The sequence below is a fragment of the Neomonachus schauinslandi genome, chromosome 15, assembly GCF_002201575.2.
Source record: "Neomonachus schauinslandi chromosome 15, ASM220157v2, whole genome shotgun sequence".
Classification (NCBI taxonomy): Eukaryota; Metazoa; Chordata; class Mammalia; order Carnivora; family Phocidae; genus Neomonachus; species Neomonachus schauinslandi.
In genome coordinates, this window is record NC_058417.1 from 19,860,998 (window position 1) to 19,879,200 (window position 18,203).

The 18,203-nt window shown below is 55.1% G+C and overlaps 1 protein-coding gene across 2 annotated transcripts in view; it reads left to right on the forward strand.

Annotated features, from left to right (window-relative positions):
* The first annotated feature begins 33 nt into the window (after window positions 1-33).
* Window positions 34-18,203, forward strand: part of RHBDL3 (rhomboid like 3) — a 44,908-nt gene continuing 26,738 nt past the window's right edge. Inside the window, exons 1-3 of one of the 2 annotated variants that reach the window (XM_021704349.1) lie at window positions 34-144; window positions 1,663-1,686; window positions 16,245-16,403. In XM_021704349.1, coding sequence (XP_021560024.1) covers window positions 34-144; window positions 1,663-1,686; window positions 16,245-16,403 — 294 coding nt within the window. The remainder of the gene's footprint in view (window positions 145-1,662; window positions 1,687-16,244; window positions 16,404-18,203) is intronic. The other variant, XM_021704350.1, reaches the window with a different exon arrangement.

Here is an 18,203-nt window from a genome sequence, read left to right on the forward strand (position 1 = left end):
CAGCCGCCTGCCGGCCCTGGACCCCGCGTCGGCATGGGCGAGCACCCCAGCCCGGGCCCCGCAGTGGCCGCCTGTGCCGAGGCGGAGCGCATCGAGGAGCTGGAACCCGAGGCCGAGGAGCGGCCGCCGGCTGCGCCGGAAGACGTGAGTGCCCCCTCCCCCGCCCAGGCAAACTTTCTGGGGGGCACTAAGGGGGGAGCTGCCCCCGTCTCGCCCCCGCGGGGCAACTTCGAGGTTTCAAGGTGACGCGGGAGCGCCCCGGATTGGCCGGGTCCCCGCGGGCGGGAGGGGGCGGAGGGACCGGTCTCCCCCAAACGCGCGCGCGCCACCCCCCGCTCGGGCTCCGCGGCTTCCATGCGGGACGCAGCGCCGCCGCTGCGCTGGGGACCGGTCGGCCGCGGGAGCCCCCTCCCCGCGGCTGGTGCAGTGGCCGGGACACGGCGTTTTCCCGCAGAGGCGGCCGCGTCACAGCCATGACTACCCCTCCCCTCCCGCTCGCGACCTGCGGGCTCTCTGAGCCCGGGGAAGGAGCGGGCGCCGCAGAGTCCCCGGAACCCGGCCGCGCCGACCGCTCTGGCGACCCCCTTCTTCGCTTCCGGATTAGCTCCCTCCCGGCACCTGCCCTGTCGCCACACTGATTGAAATTCAAGCCGGCCCGGGTCCCTGAACCCGGCCGGAGGAGGGAGAGGCGGAGTGCTGGGAGCGGTGTCGCTTCCAGAAGAGAGCCCAGGAGTCCCAGACCGAGTCGATGCCAGCGACGGTCCCCCGGGCAAGGATGGGGAGGGGCTGCCCCAGAGGGCTTCCCTGCCATCTGCTGCTGGAGTCTCCTTCCCTCTGGTCTGGGGAGCCATCGGCGGAGCGGGCACTGGGGAGTCCTGGGAACTGGGATTTCTTAAGCTACTCCCTCCTGAGGTTAACCTGCATATAGAGGTGAAAAACTGGAGAGACATTCTGCCCTGCCCTAGCCCTCTCTCAGGGTAGGGAAATGGAGAAGCCAGGATCCCTAACCTACCGGGGAGTGTGCCCCAGGAGAGCTTAACCTCTTCCCTCCCCTTTGGCTCCCTTGGTTAAACCTCTCACCTGCTTCTGGCTCCCAAGCCCTGTACTCACCAGGCTCGTGTACTCAGCACTTAGATTCAGCCTTGGAGAGACTGTTTAGATTTCAGTGCATTGCGGAGACCCCTCCTCCCAAACTGCAGCAACGGTTAGTGTTTATTCAGGGCTGAGTTTTCCTGAGTAGGGGGGGTTCTCTGACCCCCAGCAGGTGGAGACTGTTGCAGCAGGGTGGGTTCCCAGGTGTGGGAATAGACATGGACATGAGCTTTAGGCAGAAGTTGTTAGAGGCCCTTGGATAGAGTTGGATGCCTTTATTTAGTAATTGCTGAGAATCACCCTTGTTCAGCGTATCCTTCCTCCCGCCGGACTCCAAGAGAGGGACAACCCCCCCTCCCCCAGCCCGAGTTCCCTGTCTTTGCTTAGGGCAGACTCATTTGGGGAGCTCCTCCCAGGTTTCCCCTGGTGTCCTGTGGCGGGTTCCTGAGTTTGGGCAGCAGCTGGGAAGCTATGTCAGAAATATCAGGGGCTAGAGAGTCCTTGGTGATAAGTATGTTTCTTTCTCTCTCTTTTCTTCCTCCTCTTCTGCATGGCCTCCCTCTCTACCAGCACTGGAAAGTCCTGTTTGATCAGGTATGTGAGCGGTTAAATGACCCCACTTCCTTCCAGCCCTCCCCACAATCAGTCTCCCTGCTTGCGTGGGCTTCCTAAGCTCTGCACTCCTGAGACGGTGCCGTGTGGTGGGGGCGTGGCTTAGTGCATCTCCGAGACTGATCGACAGTGCTCTCCACTGCTCTCCAGGTTTCAGGAGTAGGCGGTGGGCTCGCCTGAGAGATCCTTCGCTCCCTCCTCTTCCCAACTCTGCCTTCTAAATACCATGTAGAAATTGCACAATAGGTATCAAAAGCCTGGGACATTCCCTATATGCGGGGATGGGGGGGGGCGGTGATTGCAGTCGGGACTGAGGAGGTGGGGGAAGGGCTTAGATTAATATCCCCTCTCCTTTTTTACCTCCACCTTCAAAGATCCATGGCCACCACTGAAGTCAACGCTCTGCTGTCCTTGGAGAGTGACTCACAGTATGGGCTCTTTTGAAAGCTGACTCTAACTTTGCGGCAGGGATGCGAATTATGGGAAATAGTATGTGATTGTTTGCAACTCCTAGCGTCTAGGTGTGGGGAATGGAGTTGGGAATGCCAACTTTGGAATCTCTTGATGGACATTTGATCTTCAGCAAGGAAACAGTTTCTTCGTTGCTTAGTACTGGTGTTGAGAGCTTTTGTGTATTTCCCTCTCTGTCTCCATTCCCAGATGCAGAGGAGAGGAGGCAAGGGATGTTCCAGCGCAGGGGGACTAGTGAGCGCTCTGGTCCTGCAGGAGGCATGATTGTGCCATGAAGTTTGCGCAACTTTAAGAGCCCAGTCTGGTTGGGCCAGAGGGAACCTGTTGGGTTGGATGAGGAGATGAAGCTGACAAAGTAGCTTGGACCAGACATTATCCTGTTGTAGGCAGGGAAAGCCTTTGAAAGTTTTTTCAGCAGGGATCCAAGCAATGCTTTGGAAAGGTCCTATGTGCTAGTGGGGAGGAGGTAAGGTGGATGGCAGGCATGAGAGAAAGTAGGCAGGGACCTGCTGCAGTGAATGAACATGGAGGATGGCAAGAACGGAAAGGAAGAGGGACATGGCAGTGGGGGAATTGGAAGATGTCACTGGACCCGCGTAGATGAGCGAAATGCATAGATAACTTTGGGATTCTGAACCTGGAAGGAAAAAGGGAAAGTCAGGGTGGGGGGGTGGGGTGTTGGCAAAAATGACAGCTCTGGTGACAGACCAGTTCAATGCGAAGAACCCACCAAGTGCAGGTGCCCGAGTGGGACCGAGACCCGGAATTACAGCTGGAAAGTCGTGGTAGGCAGGGATTGGGGGGTGCTTGCGGGCATCCCCCACATTAGAATGAGGCCTGGCTGTGGTTTGGGGAGCATCCACCGGCTCCCGGCTCCCGTCCCAGCAGGGTGGCGCATCTCTCCCTCTGCTCGCACTCGCCACCCACTCTCCCTCCAGTTCCTGGGAGCACAGCGGCCGCCCTGAGGCAGGAGGGGCCTCCTGCTGCCACCGACACCACGACCAGCAAGCTGTCAGCCCTTCACACCTCCTGCCAGATTTAGAATCAGAACCTAGAACAAAGTGTATCATTCTTTCTCCCTCTGTGTCTGTCTTCCTCATTTGATTAATTTTCTGTGTATGTTTACATTTTAAAAGGAACTATTTGGGTGAATGGAGGACAACAGTAGGAAGAATTTGGAGCAGAGAGAGGAGAGCAGAGAGAATGTATAGCAACTAATACTCGAGGGTGATCTGTGAAATCCATTTTCTCCCACAGGAGGGAGGTCCCTCGTGTCACAGGGAGCATCCCCCTGCTTCTGGGAAGGCCCACCAGGAAACAATGCTAGACAGACAAAATTAATTATAGGAAAGAAACTCCCAAAGTACTCTGGGCAAACCATTGTTTTCTCACAGTAAGTTCTGCCTTATGCCTATTCCCTGTCCATCACGTGGTATTAGGAGCCCATTTCTGGGGGCACCTGGGGTGGGGGGCGCAATCGGTTAAGCATCTGACTCTTGGTTTTGGCTGAGGTCATGATCTTGGGGTCATGGGATCGAGCCCCACATCTGGCTCTGCTCAGTGAGGAGTCTGCTTGTCCCTCTCCCTCTAAAATAATAAATCTCTTTTTTTTTTTTAAGAATTTATTTGTCAGAGAGAGAGAGAGCTTGCACAAGCAGGGGGAGCAGCAGGCAGAGAGAGAAGCAGGCTTCCCGCTGAGCAAGGAACCTGATGCGGGGCTAACCCCAGCCAAAGGCAGCCACTTAACTGACTGAGCCACCTAGGCGCCCCTAAAATAATAAATCTATAATAAAAAAAAAAAAAAAAAAGAAGCCCATTTCTGTTACCTTCCTTCCTGTGGGTGATTTGTGTTTAAGGAGAGCTGCTCCTGAGCAGGACTTGACCTCTGGCAGAGATCCAGTCCCTCTGTGTTCCTTGCCCCTACTTCATGAAGCTGCCCCTGGACCATTCCCCAGTGGCGCTAACTGGAGAATAGCTATGAAGCTTCACAAAGGGGTGTGCAGCTTCAGGATGCGAGGTTATTCAGAATTTGGAAGGATTTTCCCCTTTGCCTTTCCTGTGGGCCTGCTTAACGGTAGGACTTGAGGATTGTGGACCTTGGTGCACTTAGGAAAGAGCATTTCACTGGAGGTTGAGGCAGCCCCACCCCCAACGACCTTATCCAGAAATGGACAGCCCTGGCCAAACTGTGGTCAGTGGGGGGTTCATGACACCTGTCAGAGTCTCTGCAAGCTGATGTGTTCACCTTCCAGAGGTTGATGGGATGAGAAGCTGGCCAAAGTTGGTCCTCCTTTCCTTTCTTGGTCAAGGGAACACCAGTGATCACCCAGTTTTGAACTGGGACCTGCTGGGACTTCTCCCCCTGGTTTTAGGGATATTTGGCATTGCACCAGTTCCCTCTGTGCTGTCTGGTTCTTTAGCACATGGAGTAGCTTTGACCCAGCATGAAGCTAATTAAACCCCAAGAACTAGAAGCCACGACCTTGGCCTGTTGGTCCTGTGTGGTCACCCCTCAAATAATTGGTCAGGATGCCTTTTGTGGGAGTTGGAAGTGAAGAAAACAGATGACCCCAGTCCCTTGGAGTCTCCCCTCCCCCATATTCTGGGAATTTGGCTGGCTTGCTCAAGCAGGAGAGTAGCATGCCAGCCCTCCTTACCCCACCCCTGACTTCTTCCCTGTGGGTCCTGGAAGTTATAGTAGGCGGGAAACCAGGAGGTCATCACTTCAACCCCTAGACGGTCCATCATATGTTTTGTTTCTTATTTCCACTTCTGCTTGAGGGAATTATCTTTTCATGTGCCTGGGATCTAAATGGTTTTCCTAAATATTAGATTTTAAAGTTACCTAAATACGAATCTGTCGTCATAGTGTAGTATTGTACAAAATGTCTTATTTTTCTGTAGTTGAATCTGTTGAGATTTTCCGTCATGATTCCTTCTGTTGCTTTAGACCTGAGACAGTCTTCATCCCTCTTCATTTTTTTTTTTTAAGTTTATTTATTAAGCAATTTCTACACCCCACATGGGGCTCAAACTCACAACCCTGAGACCAAGAGTCGCATGCTCTTCCGACTGAACCTGCCAAGCATCCCAGTCTTCATCCCTCTTTAGATCTTATAAATATGCATTTCTATTTCCTACTACAGTTTCTGTGACTAAAGAAATCATCCAGCCCTTTACTCCATCCAGACCTTGTTTCTATCCAGTTATGCCAGCACTTATTAAGAAACACTTCCTTTATTTTATTTTTTTTAAGATTTTATTTATTTGAGAGGGAGAGAAAGTGCATGAGCACAAGCAGGGGGGAAGGGCAGAGGGGCAGGGAGAGGGAGAAGCAGACTCCCCGCTGAGCAGGGAGCCCGATGCGGGGCTCGATCCCAGGACCCTGAGATCATGACCTGAGCCGAAGGCAGACGCTTAACCCACTGAGCCACCCAGGCGCCCCAAGAAACACTTCCTTTAATGTGTTTAGAAAATTTTATCACTTGGTAAATTTTTATATGTGTGGGGCCAGTTTATTCTTTGTCTCATCTATCGTGCTGATGTTTGTAATTTTGCGCAGGTAATGTGCCCTTCAGTTCTTGCTTTATGTTGTTCCATAGGCTCCTCTTTTTCAGGTTATGTTTCGGCAGTCTCAGTCCCTTCCCGAACTCTAGGGAGGTGCCAACTCTAGGGAGGTGTCATCAGGGATCCAAGGTCAAAGAGCGGGTCCATGGCAGATACTGGACCCGAATGCACTTAACCCCTAAAGGGCTTCCAGGGTGGGAAAGTCATTTCCAGGTTCACCCTTAAAATACCTTCAAGATCTACCTTCAAGATATGCAAATGTTTAATGAGCAAAAGTGTTTGGAGCAGAGTTCTGTTGAGTCAACAAAGCACAGTTGCTTTTGAGCTCAGATGAGTGAGAAGGAAAAGGAAGGATTGGAAGTAATTTGGGTTTTTTCCCCCCTTCCACTGGGAGCATGCATTTCTCAGGCCCCCATAAGAGCCCCAACTTTGCTAATCTCCCAGAAGGAGAGCAGACAAGTTGTGGCTGTCCCACCACTGAAATTATGAACGTGCTACAACCAGCACGCAGAGCACCTGAGACGACCTGCTGGGTGCAAAAGCCTGGATTTGGAGTCAGATGGACCTGGCTTCAAGCCTTATGCCTTTGTCACTGGGGCCAAGTGGCATTAGCTCTCTGAGCCTCGATTTCCTCATTTGTAAAATAAGGACAGTGATCTTGAACTCCAGGAACAATAGTAGGAATTAGATGGAAGTGGAGACTCTTTACAGTGTCTGATATCCAGTGGACATTCAACAGCTGTCTCTTAACTGGGAATCAGAATTTGCTGGAAGATGCACGGGGCTGCTTCTGAGATCCAGGCCCCCACAGGGAAAGCAGCGGCCTCTCTAAACCAGCTCCTGCCCAATCCAGGCTCCTGGAAAGAGAGCCACTTCTGAGCCTGGAGGATTTTCCTGCTGGCTTTCCCCAAGTGTCTCCCCTGCTCGGCCCCCTTCTCTCCAGCCTGGGGTCTTCCCTTGGCCTGACCCTGAAGTCATCCTCATTTGCAGTTCTCCCGCAAGCTGGCTTAAGTTCTGGGAGCTGAAAAGAGGTTCATATGGGGCCACCGAATGGATTAGCAAGGGGCCACAGCGAAAACACCTGCCCCGGAGGCAGGGCATTGATGGCGGCCCCCTGGAACACACGATTAGCCGGTAGAAAGAGGTTCCCAGAGAAGGACAAAGCCACGGGTTTGCTCAGGCTCTGCACCTCCAACCCCTTATCAGGTGGCCTCCAGGGCGCTTGAGGCTGTGGACGTGCCTCCACCAGCACAAAGGGAGCTTTCCTATCCTGCTCCTGCCCCAGTGACCTTGGCAGCCATGCTGAATTAACCCTTTTATCCCTGACCTCTCACAGAACTACATTTGGTGACAGTTGAGCGTTGGGGCCCAGGGACCTGAGACTGCATGCTGCCTGCCCACATAACGGGCACACATGCATTCAAGCAGACGACACATCAGACTGCAGCCCCGAGTGTGTCGTCTTGGGTCCAAGCATCTCCTCCCCACGCAGGCCCTGACTGGGTGGGGCTGCCTTGCTCACGCTGGCCCCTCCGGGGCTGCTCCCACCTCAAGGACCATAGGTTAGGAGAAGGTTGGTGGAAGCATCTTGTCCAATCTGTTCCTTTTGCCAAGGCGGAAGCAGAGGTCAGCGGCCCTCTGAGATCACTTGGTGCAGTCATGTCAGAGCTGGGACTCAAGCCCAGTTGTGCTCCCCTCTGACCTGTGTTCCCAGGCGTCCGTTTGCTTACTTGGCGTCCTGAGTGACTAGAGCAGCGGCGAGGACAGATGTGTATCTGGCTCAGGTCCCAGTTTTGCTCCCAGCTGTGTGGCAATGGGCAGGCCAGGGGACCTCTCCAAGCGTCCATTGTCTCACCTGGGAGCTGCCTAGAACACTTCCCTTCCCTCAGGGTTGGCGTGCGGCCCAGGACGTGGCATGCGGGTAGAACTTGCCACAGCACCAAGTGAGCGCCTGATAAACATGGCCGTCATGTCCTGTCCCTGGAACTTAAGGAAATGGATGCTGTTCTCAGAAGAACCTCTGACACGTAATAGTTCTAGGTGGCGAATCTTAGTGTCCAGATCCCCAGTCTGGGGTTCCTTCTGCCCTATCGAGCTGGCTTCTTCCACATGTCTCCTGAACTTTCCGCAGGGAAAGGAGGGAAGCTTTGGGACAAAGGCTGCCTGGGATGGGGGTGGCGCCCAAGTGTCCCCTCTGCTCACTGGCTGCATGCCTGCACGGCTGAGGGTGAAGGGTCCGGCCATCAGGCGACCAGAGCCCGGAGCCAGCCTCCTCTGCCTGGTGTCCCATTGGGCAGTTCCTGGTGGCCTCCCGTGAGAATAGGGCACTCTTCTGTGTTACGGAAATGAGTCCATGTGTATCTTGAGTTGTGAACAACTAGGGGTAGCCACCACCTCTGTCCCGCCAGCTTTTCTGAAGCAAGTTACAGGTTGGAGTCGGGAAATATTTCTTTGAGGGAGCAACTATTGAATGCCTACTGCATGCACATAGGTCCTCATCTCATTTTGATCTTTCAGCATCCCTGTGAGGTGAGTGGTGCTATCCCCTCTTTACAGAGGAGGACACTGAGGCCCAAAGGGGAAGGGCTTGCCCAGAGACCCAAAGCAAATAAGGGTCCTCTGCAGAAGGGGCTGTATGTCTTTGTCCACATGGCTTCAGGTGGCTTTTGAAATGGGGTGGAGGGCCCCCAGGAGGTGAAAGTGTTTGGTGACCGTTTATCCTACCTGCCCGGCTCCCACTCCCCTCTTCCCTGGATCTCTCAGCCCTCTCATTTCTGGGGAACAAGGGACCCTTCGGTGGCTTCCAGGAGAAGCAGCGGGAGGAAATGGGTTTAGGCTGAAAGGAGTGATGGGGCAGGTGTCAGCCCCCTGCCCCCTGGTTGTACCCAATCCCACCCCTCCCTGCCAGTGGCTGCCCCCCTGGGCCTGGATGCCTGCCTTCGTGGCTATGACTCAGCTTTGGTCCCCAGGCGACTGTGATGGTTGTGCCTAGATGAGTCAGCCCGGGCAGTGCGTCTGCTCCTGGGGACCCAAGGGACCTGCCTCTGAGTCACAGCCCCCAGCTGCCCTCTCAGAGTCTTCAGGGCCTTCTTTGGGGGGCTCTGAGAAAAGGAGAAGCAAGGTCTTTCAAGAGGCTGTGAGGCTGGAAAGAGACAAAGCCTGGAGGAAGGCGCCAGCCCCCATCCCTCATTGCCCTCCTAACCCCAGCTTCCTATATGGGGGTGGGTAGTCTGGGCGTTCCTCCCCTCCAGCCCAGGTGTTGAGAGAGTTGGGTGGTTTCTGGAAACATGCCCATTATCCAGCAACTCAGCCTGGATTTAGGCCAGGATGCCCGCTTCTCTGCTGAGGGAAGGGCGTTCTAGCTCCCTAACCAGGTTGCCAACCTCAGAGCCGGGTTCAGCTGTTTGACTTATGGGGAGCAAGGATGCTCAGGAGCGCGTCTTGGGACTTCAGGGAGAAACCTCCTGAGAGGGACGAGCTGCCTCCCCCCAGACCCCTTCCATGGCAGCTGAAAGAACAGAAATAATACAGCTGGGAATCCTAGAATCACAGAAGCTTCTCCAGCTGTCAGAGGCCTTGGCCTGGCCAAATCCCAGGGGAGCACAAGGGTCCCTCGTGCCTCCATGTGGGGAGACCCAAGGACAGGAGGATCAGAACCTGGTTTTCAAGAACTGGTCTCTCTTCTGCCCAGGGAGGCTTGAGGTTTGAAAATCCACTCCAGCCCCAGTTTGAGCAAGCCAGATGGTGCCCCCCTCCACTCACTGGGAGGGCCTCTGGGCAAACTGTTTATGTCTGTGAACCTCAGTTTCCATATCTGTTAAACGGGACTAATCACTCACTCTAGGGTTGGTGTGAGAATAAAAGTAATAAGATATTTGTGAAAAATCAGTATTTCAGAATCGGGACTGGCATGAGGTGGTTTTCTCTATGGGGAGAATTAGCATCCTCATTTGTGAGGAAGGAGAACTGGAAGAGAAAGCTGCTATTCCCATAACCTCACCTCCTGACCTCAGCAGCTGCAGGCCTGGACCTAATTTATGGGGCAGTAAATATACATAATGGGCCAGAGTTCCCTGGTGGGCTCTGGCTGTTGGGTGGGGACAGCTCTGCTGAGCCCTAAGCCCCTGGGTAGCCTCATTAATTCATCTCTGTTCAGAAACCGGGTAATGATGCAAGGACCCAGCAGATGAGGCTTGCTAACCGTCCCCAAAGTGGAGAGGGGCAACTGCCTGTGCTTTGCCCCGCCCCCTGCATGCATGCCATGTGGTCACTTCCCCGGGCTCCTTCTGTCTTGGAGGACAGAGAGAGGACACTGGGGCCAGGGATGGGAGCCTTCCTTAGATCCCAGGTCCTGACCTTCTGGACTGGAGAGGTCTCCACCAGGATGGCACTCCACGTGCTTCCTTCGGGGTCCTTGAAGGTACTCACCCTTCACTGAGATCCTGGGCCTCTACATCCAGGAGAGGGAGAGGGTCGGCCTGGGACAGGAAGGGAGTTCGAGTGTTGGGAACAGGGATCAGACGTGCAATTGTCCTGGAAATGCAGTTTGTCCAATTCACACATACGTAATAGATATAAAATAAGTGTGTTCCTTTCTTTTTTTTCTTATGCTTCACTGCTGCTGGGTAAACTCTGAAGCTTGCCCTGGCTCCCTGGCTGTCGGTGGGAGGGGGCGGGCTGGGGAACATGGCGCCGCTGTCCTGGGTGCTGAGCAGGCAGATCCCGGCTCCCGCAGGGCTGTTCTCTGTGAGCTCAGCCCAGCCTTTCCCTTAGGCCAGTCCCTGATTCTTCAGCCTCTCCAGGGCAGCATCCCCCTCACCCCTTGGGCTGCGGCCTGGGCCCGGCAGATTTCTAACTGTGGCAGACCTCCAGACAAAGTGTCGATGGACTTGAGGGCCTTTGCCACTCAGGAAATGAAGGTGAAAGTCTGGTTTGGAACCATGGGCAGAGGGGCCGGGTTCCACAAAAGGAAGAAATGACTCTATGGACTCATGCATTTTTCCCAAAGAGTGTTCTGTGGCATGTTGCTGTGGAAAGTATGATGCCCAAAGGTCCAATAAGTTTGGAAAATACTGGGCTGAACAAAATCAGACACGTCTCTTCACTGTGAGAACTTGCAGAGCCTTTAGTATGGTTTTATGCATCAGGCCCTTCCAGAAGGGTTTCCCAAACTTATGGGACCTTGGAAACCTTATGTGTGTTTTACACATGGGGAAACTCTGAACCAGGGGCCATATTTCATACACAAGACAGGACAAAGAAAGACGAGGAAGGGCAAGACTGGGGCAGGTTCCCATGGAGGGACCCAGAACCGTTCCCATCTTGACCACTAACTCGAGCTGTAATCTTGGGCTAGTTTCTTTTGCTCTCTGCACCTGTTTCCCTGTCCAGAAAATGAGGTGCAATGCCTGGCACGTGGCCGATCCTTGGTAAATATTTGTTACATGAACAAAGGACTGGATTGGACTGGGGTCTTTCAAACCGTTTTTAGCCACATGGTCCTTATGATAGGAGGGGGCAGGCCGCAGGCCCCTCTGCCTGGATGTGAATCCATCTGCACCAACCGCTGGCTGTTCCAACGTGGCCAACTCAGCTCTCCAGGCCTTGTTTCCCCCCCTGTAAAATGGAGCTCATAATAGCATCTACCTCAGAGTTTTGTTGTGAGGGTTAAATGGGAGACCACCTAATTTATCATCCAACTCGGGACCATTTTTGAGGGGGAAAGGGGTGCTGGTAATAATTATGCTCAGACAGTAGGTCTCTGGCAAACTAGGACATGGGGTGAGCTGAGGTTTCAGTCAGGTAATACCTGAGACCTAGAAGCCATTCTGCAAATATGTAGCTTCTATCATGTTGTTCAACCGAGTACTATGCAGAAAGCCAGTACATGAAACAACTCCAGAATGGGGTCTGCTCAGTGACCCCCTCCCACCCTCTCGGGGTGTCAGAGCCCCTAAAACTCTGCCGAGCAGTTTGAGAACCATAGAGATTCCTGTCAGCTCTCCTGGAGCATGAATTCCGATTCCCTGGCCTGCTGCCTCTCTTGCCACTGACACCGGATCCCTCTGACAGCACACCCCCGATGCGAGTTGCCTCATCCTGATCCCAAATGTCCCATCAGCCCTTTGACCAAGGAGAGAAGATTGGCTGCCCCCATGGGCTGTATGGGTTGTGGATTTCTTTTTAAAAAGTATTTTATTTATTGGGGCACCTGGGTGGCTTAGTCATTAAGCATCTGCCTTCGGCTCAGGTCATGATCCTGGGGTCCTGAGATCGAGCCCCGCGTCGGGTTCCCTGCTCGGCGGGGAGCCTGCTTCTCCCTCTCCCACTCCCCCTGCTTGTGTTCCCCCTCTCTCAAATAAATAAATAAAATATATTTTTAAAAGATTTTATTTATTTATTTGACAGAGAGAGAGAGACAGCGAGAGAGGAAACACAAGCAGGGGGAGTGGGGGAGGGAGAAGCAGGCTTCCCACGGAGCAGGGAGCCCGATGCGGGGCTCGATCCCAGGACCCCGGGACCATGACCCGAGCCAAAGGCAGACGCTTAACCGACTGAGCCACCCAGGCGCCCCTTGGTTGTGGATTTCTTTCCCCAACCCCCATTTGCATATGGTGTGCTTGTGTGTGCAGGGATGGGGATGGACACCCTTCCGTCACCCTGAGAAGGGACAGTTCCTACCATATGATTGGAAGAGAGACCGAGGCAGCGTGGTTAAGCAGCTGGGGGCAGGGTCCCTTCTGAAACCCTCCCCCTGCTCCTTGCCCCAGAGAAGGGAAGCAGCCCTAGGTGGCAGCAGTCCGAATGTGGCGGCTTCTTGCTCCAGTCTAGGTCAAGAGTGCACCAGGAAGGGGTCCAGGCCGGGAGATGCGGTCCGGGACAGGGCGTTTGTGGGGCCCCAGGCTGGGGAAAACTGGCGACCTGGAGGATTAAGGGGCCAGAGGGCTGGATGGTGCTGGGATTAAACGTCCCTTGAGAGCCTCTGGCAGCTCTTTTCATGGCGGAGGCAGGTGGGCGGGAGCCGAGGGCGGGTCAGCCCTCACTCTGCGTCTTCTCCTCCCCCTGAGGCCAGCATCCTCCGCTCAGGCTGAATGTGGGCTTGGCCTGCCCCCTCCCTAGTCAGGAGGCAGCTGCGAGGATGCTCCTGACTCCTGGCTCCCCGCTGGGCCCCTGCCTGTGGCCCTTTCACAGCCCCTGTCCCCAACAACCCCCACCACACACACACCCCCCAGCCCTCGTCAGGCTGCCTGGAACCCGCCCAGACCTCATCCCGAGAGCGACCCACTGCTAAAACTGGATGAATCCAGGGCTTGGGGGAGCTTTGGGGCCTTTAGCACATTGTTAATGAGGAAAATTGCATTTGTAGGGTTTCTTTTCCCAAAAGCTCCAAACCACGGATCTTATCCCCTATACCTGGCCTTGAAGGAGTCCCAAAGGCAGGAAGTGTGCCCAAAGGGCCAGCCAAGCCCCTGTTACAGGGTTGCTCCCTGCTTTGCTTGGAATGAGGCAAGAAGAGCCGGACACTGAGTCTCCGCCCTGGCCCTGCTGCCCTGCGTTTGCTCTAACCCGCTGCAACCTGAGGGGACGCGAGGCACGCTTGATAGATGAGGCAATTATGGCTTGAGATGTTTACTCTGAATTATACAAACTCGTTAGTGGCTGAAACAAGAATGGGATTTTGCCTTGCTCTGTGCAGCCTCCTTTTGAAGCTCTCAGTTTTCTTCTGGGGCAAGGGACCTACCTCTGTCCACCTTCTGCTCACGTCCTCTCTCTCTGATTCTTTCTCCCTTTGTCTCCCTCTGCTCCCCGCCCCCACCCCGCTGTGCCCCATACCCACAGTCTGCCTCTGCTCCGGCCCTCATCCTCCCAGGTGGTGGGGGTCCCGGGGGGGTGTAGAAGGCGTCCTGTGTGGAGCCAGCCCCTTCCCTGCCTCTCCCTCCCCGCTAGGCACCCTCCGTCATCCCTGAGGCCTCATTATTAGGGTAGCGATGACCCCCATTGTCTGGCTTGTCTGGCCCTGGCACGAAAGGTAGAGTTTTGGCAGCGAAGGGAGACTTGGCCTGTTCCCAGCTCATTCTCCATAGTCTGGAGCCTGTAATATGCTGGGGGCAGGGCTGGCAGGGGTGTGGGGGGCTCCTGGAGCCACAGGGCAGCCCCTGTCACTAGGACAACAGCAGGGAGCCCTGGAGGGGGGGAGGGAGAGCTGGGGAGCAGGTGGTTCTTTGTCTGGAGCTAGAACAAGGGGAGAGGGGCCCTTGCCTGATCCCAGTCCCCCACCCCACTGCCCTCCCAAGCCTCTGAGGCAGCCCCTGGGAGGGGATTGGTGTCCCTGCTTTTGAATGAGAGGCCACTGGGCTTCCTCCCCCAGACCCGGTCAGAAGAGACTCCGTGCTGCGGGTATATCACTGCCCCCCTGCAGTGCTCATAGGGGGTGGGTGGCACTGGGGGGAAAGTGGATTTCCCCGGGACTCGGGGCTGCTTCTCTATCTCCACCCCTCACCCCCACCCTCAGCCCACCCAGCACAAGGGGCCATGTGAGGCCAGGCCGGTGAGTCAGGAGGCCTGTGTCAGCCTGTGGGGATGCAAGGGGGGTCCCAGGTACCAGGAGACCCTCACTGGCTGTCATTGCCACTTTCCCATCCAGGCCTCACTTTCCTATCTAAGCATTGGGGGGTCAGAACTGTGGCCGTGTGCGGCTCTTTCCCGCTTTCAAAATCTGTGTAGGGTGGGCCCATGAGCCCCCCTCCTCTCCCTCCCCTCGCCTCTTTGATCCTTCACTTTTGCTTCAGAGCCCCAGAGCAGCCCCTGGAGGCTGAAGGTCAGTGGCCACCAGTGCTAAGCCGCCGTGGTGCAGCATGCTGTTTGCCAGGCATGTCCCCTACCTCTCAGTGCTCCTTTCCCTGTGCCTTGATTTCCTCATCTGTAATATGGGGCTAGTTAAATAGGACCTGCTTCTGGAAGTTGTTGTCGGGGGTCAGAGAAATTACAGACATAAAGCGCTTAGAAAAGTGTTTGCCCCCATGAAAACAGCAAATTTTTATTCTTAAAGATCTTTACGGTGCAGGGAGTCCCTGCGTTTCCTGAAATACTCAGTGGTGTGAACCAAATGGGTGTCATCCCTGGAACCTGGTATTTGGAATGGAAGGTGGGACACATGCCGATTTTTAAACAAGCCTCTTTAGGGATGTCGTCCCTCGTTGAGTTCTGGGAAGAATTTAAATAGCCCAAGACTTGTGACTCTTAGCTATTTCTTTTGGGTTGTCTTAGAGGTACTGCACACCGAATCAGCCTTCCTAAAATAGTCTCCATTGACCTTCTCTAGAAAAGGGGAGAAACGTGGGCTTGGTCATCTGGGCTCCCCTATCCTGCACACAAGGACATCCACAGTGTTTTTGCCTTTTGAAATCTCAGCCGCCCCCTACAACGTATGGAGGCACAGCAACATCATGTGGGGAGGCTCTTGGTGGACAGGACAGCTGCCGACATCGGCGAGAGACGGTTCTCGTCATTCTCTAGCAGGGCGTGTGCTGGAGGGGCTCTGTGAGGAAGGAGGGCCTGCAGAAGAGGCACGGAAAGGCTAGGGACTTTTCTGGGAGAGATGAATGAGATCCTTTTCTACCTGAACCGATGATACTTTCCCTGGAAGATGAGTACCCTTCTGTTCATCCAACACCCACTATGTATCTGCCCAGGAAATGTTTACCGAGTGCCAGTCATGCCAGGCTCCTGCTAAATCCTGGGGTACCCCTGTGCCACCAGCCCAGTGAGGAGGCCCAGGTAGGAGATGAGGGGGCCGAGCAGGCTGGTGGCCAGAGGTCTGTCTGATGTGCGGGGGAGGGGGGTGCAGCCCAAGCAGCCTGTGTCCTGGGGAGTCCTGAGACTGCACAGAGTCGCTGGGTGGGGTAAGTCGGAGTCTCCCTGGGAGATGAGGGGGCAAGGGGCCCCCAGGCTCGGGGACGCAGGTGTGCAAAGCTGCACAGTATCTCTGAGGAGCCCCACCCAGGCCCGTGTGCATGGCTGTGGGTGTATGTGAGTGTGGGTGTGAGAGGCACCGGCAGGCAGGTGCGGCCGGATTTGCAAGGCTGGGCCCCTGCTCCCTGCGGCCCTGGGGCCTCAGCATCCCCCACTGGAGTCCCTCTGGCCCGAGTCCCAGAAGTTCCTCATCTTCCTCCCCTTGTTGCCTTTTCCTTCCTGCTCTTCCTCTTGTCCAGGGTTAGGATTAGGGGTGGACAGGAGGGAGCTTAACCTCTCTGAGCCTCAGTTTCCCTATCCACGCACAAGTTGGTTGGATTGGGTGATCTCAAAGGGCTCCAGGGCCTTCTAGGTCTTTAAGTGGTTGTCCATGCCCTATTTGGATGTCTCCCATGGGGGCCTTGGACACATCCCAGAAGAGTCCTGGGCCTCTTGGTAGAGGGGCTGGGGACAGGAGCCAGTGAGTGGTGATGGAGACAGGCACCTGCAGGGCCCCACTGACCCGCCTGCTGTCTGTGCTTTCCCCTCAGTTTGACCCTGGGAACACAGGCTACATCAGCACAGGCAAGTTCCGGAGCCTCCTGGAGAGCCATGGCTCCAAGCTGGACCCGCACAAAAGGGAGGTGCTCCTGGCTCTCACCGACAGCCATGCAGACGGGCAGATCTGCTACCAGGATTTTGTCAGCCTGGTGAGCACTCTGGGGCCCTGACCGCTGGGAGGGGTCTGTTCGGGGGTTATGGCTAAGAAGTCCTCTTTATGCGATTAAAGGGATCGGTTGGCTTGCAGCGTTGAAGGAGTCCAGGCCTCAGAAGGACTCGGTTTCTCTTTGTCTTTTGGTTCTGCCTTCTGTAGTGTCAGCACATACCCAAAGAAGCCCCTGGCAGTTCCAGACTCGTCCATGTGACAGCAAAGTGGCTGCAGCTTTTCCAGCCCTTACACCCTCAGGCCTCACCATGCTGGGCAAGAGAGGGTCTCCTCTGTGGTAGTTCCCACACAAAGCTTGGGATTTCCTCTCTCCCCTTGGCCTAGATTGGGTCAGTGGGATGTGTTGATTGACTCAAGCCCACCCCATGGAGCTGAGGGTGGGGCCAGTTCCACTGAGAGGGAGGCTGGGAGTAGGAGGTGGGAAGGAGGGGAGCTGGGGAGTGGATGTTGGGAGCACTAGGCACATGGGTGAAGGCCAGAGCTCCTCAGACCTGCTGGCTGATGTCCTGGTTTGTTGGAGGGGCTGAAGACAGTAGGCCTGTGAACCAGGGTTTTGGAACAGGGACTTCCTCCTCACTGGGGGCTACTGCTGTGCTGTTATGGGGGCCACTGTGGCGAGATGGGAGTGGGGTTCAGCAGGAAGCATCCCAACATGGATGGCTGGCACATGAGTAGAAGCTGGATGAACTAGCAAGATGAATACAGGCCAGAAGTTTCCTCTCGGTTTCCCTGCTGGTGAAGTGGAGATAGTCACCCCTTTTCTTATCACCCATGGAGGGATAAGAGTGAAATGACTTGCATGAGGTTCCCCAGGCTCCTAGAATTCAAAGGCACCGGTGATGGGGGGGCCCAGGTGCCAAGTGCCGAGTGAGCTCTCTGATCTGGGTGTCCAGGCTTTGGAAATGTTCTCATTGCCTCTTGATGGAACCTGCCTTTGCCCAGAGACTAGCATGATTGCAGGGAACAGCTGTAGCGCTTTTGGGGTAAAGAAATCTGTTTGGAGTGGACCCAGAGAGCAGACCTCCTAGAGGGTGGGGGACAGAGCTGAGCTAAATGGGGGAGTGGTGACAGTCAGGATTCATGGGAGGAGGGGCAATGGAGGTGAGCCTGTAACTTGGAGCCCAGCAGTGCCACCAAAGACCAGGCCACGGGTTTGAGCCTGCATCGGCTCTTCACAGCCCAGCATGCTTGCTACACGCCCTGCTCAGGCTCAGGGCAGAGTGTGGGCTTCGCTGGGCCAGTGGGATGCTTCTGTCCAGCTGCAGGTCTGTGGGGTCTCCCGTGTGAACTCCAGCAGTAGATGGCTTGTTCCTGTCGGGATGTCTGGATTCATGTTCTAAGCTGGAACAGCCAGCCAGAGCCTGGATTCTTGTGAGTGGGGCTGCCCTGGAGACCAGGACTAAGGAGCGGCTCTCCGGGAGGGAAGCTCTCAGGAAGGCAGAGTGCCCAGGGGCTGGAGTCAGGCAGACCTGGGTCCTGCTTCTGCCTCTGCCTCTGCCTTTCACGGAGAAAGATCTCCTGAGCCTGGGTTTTCTCATTTGTTGTTTTTTTTTTTTTTTTTAAGATTTTATTTATTTATTTGACAGAGAGAGACACAGCGAGAGAGGGAACACAAGCAGGGGGAGTGAGAGAGGGAGAAGCAGGCTTCCCACTGAGCAGGGAGCCCGATGCGGGGCTCGATCCCAGGACCCTGGGATCATGACCTGAGCCGAAGGCAGACGCTCTCGCTGTGTCTCTCTCTGTCAAATAAATAGAATCTAAAAAAAAAAAAAAAAAAAAAAAA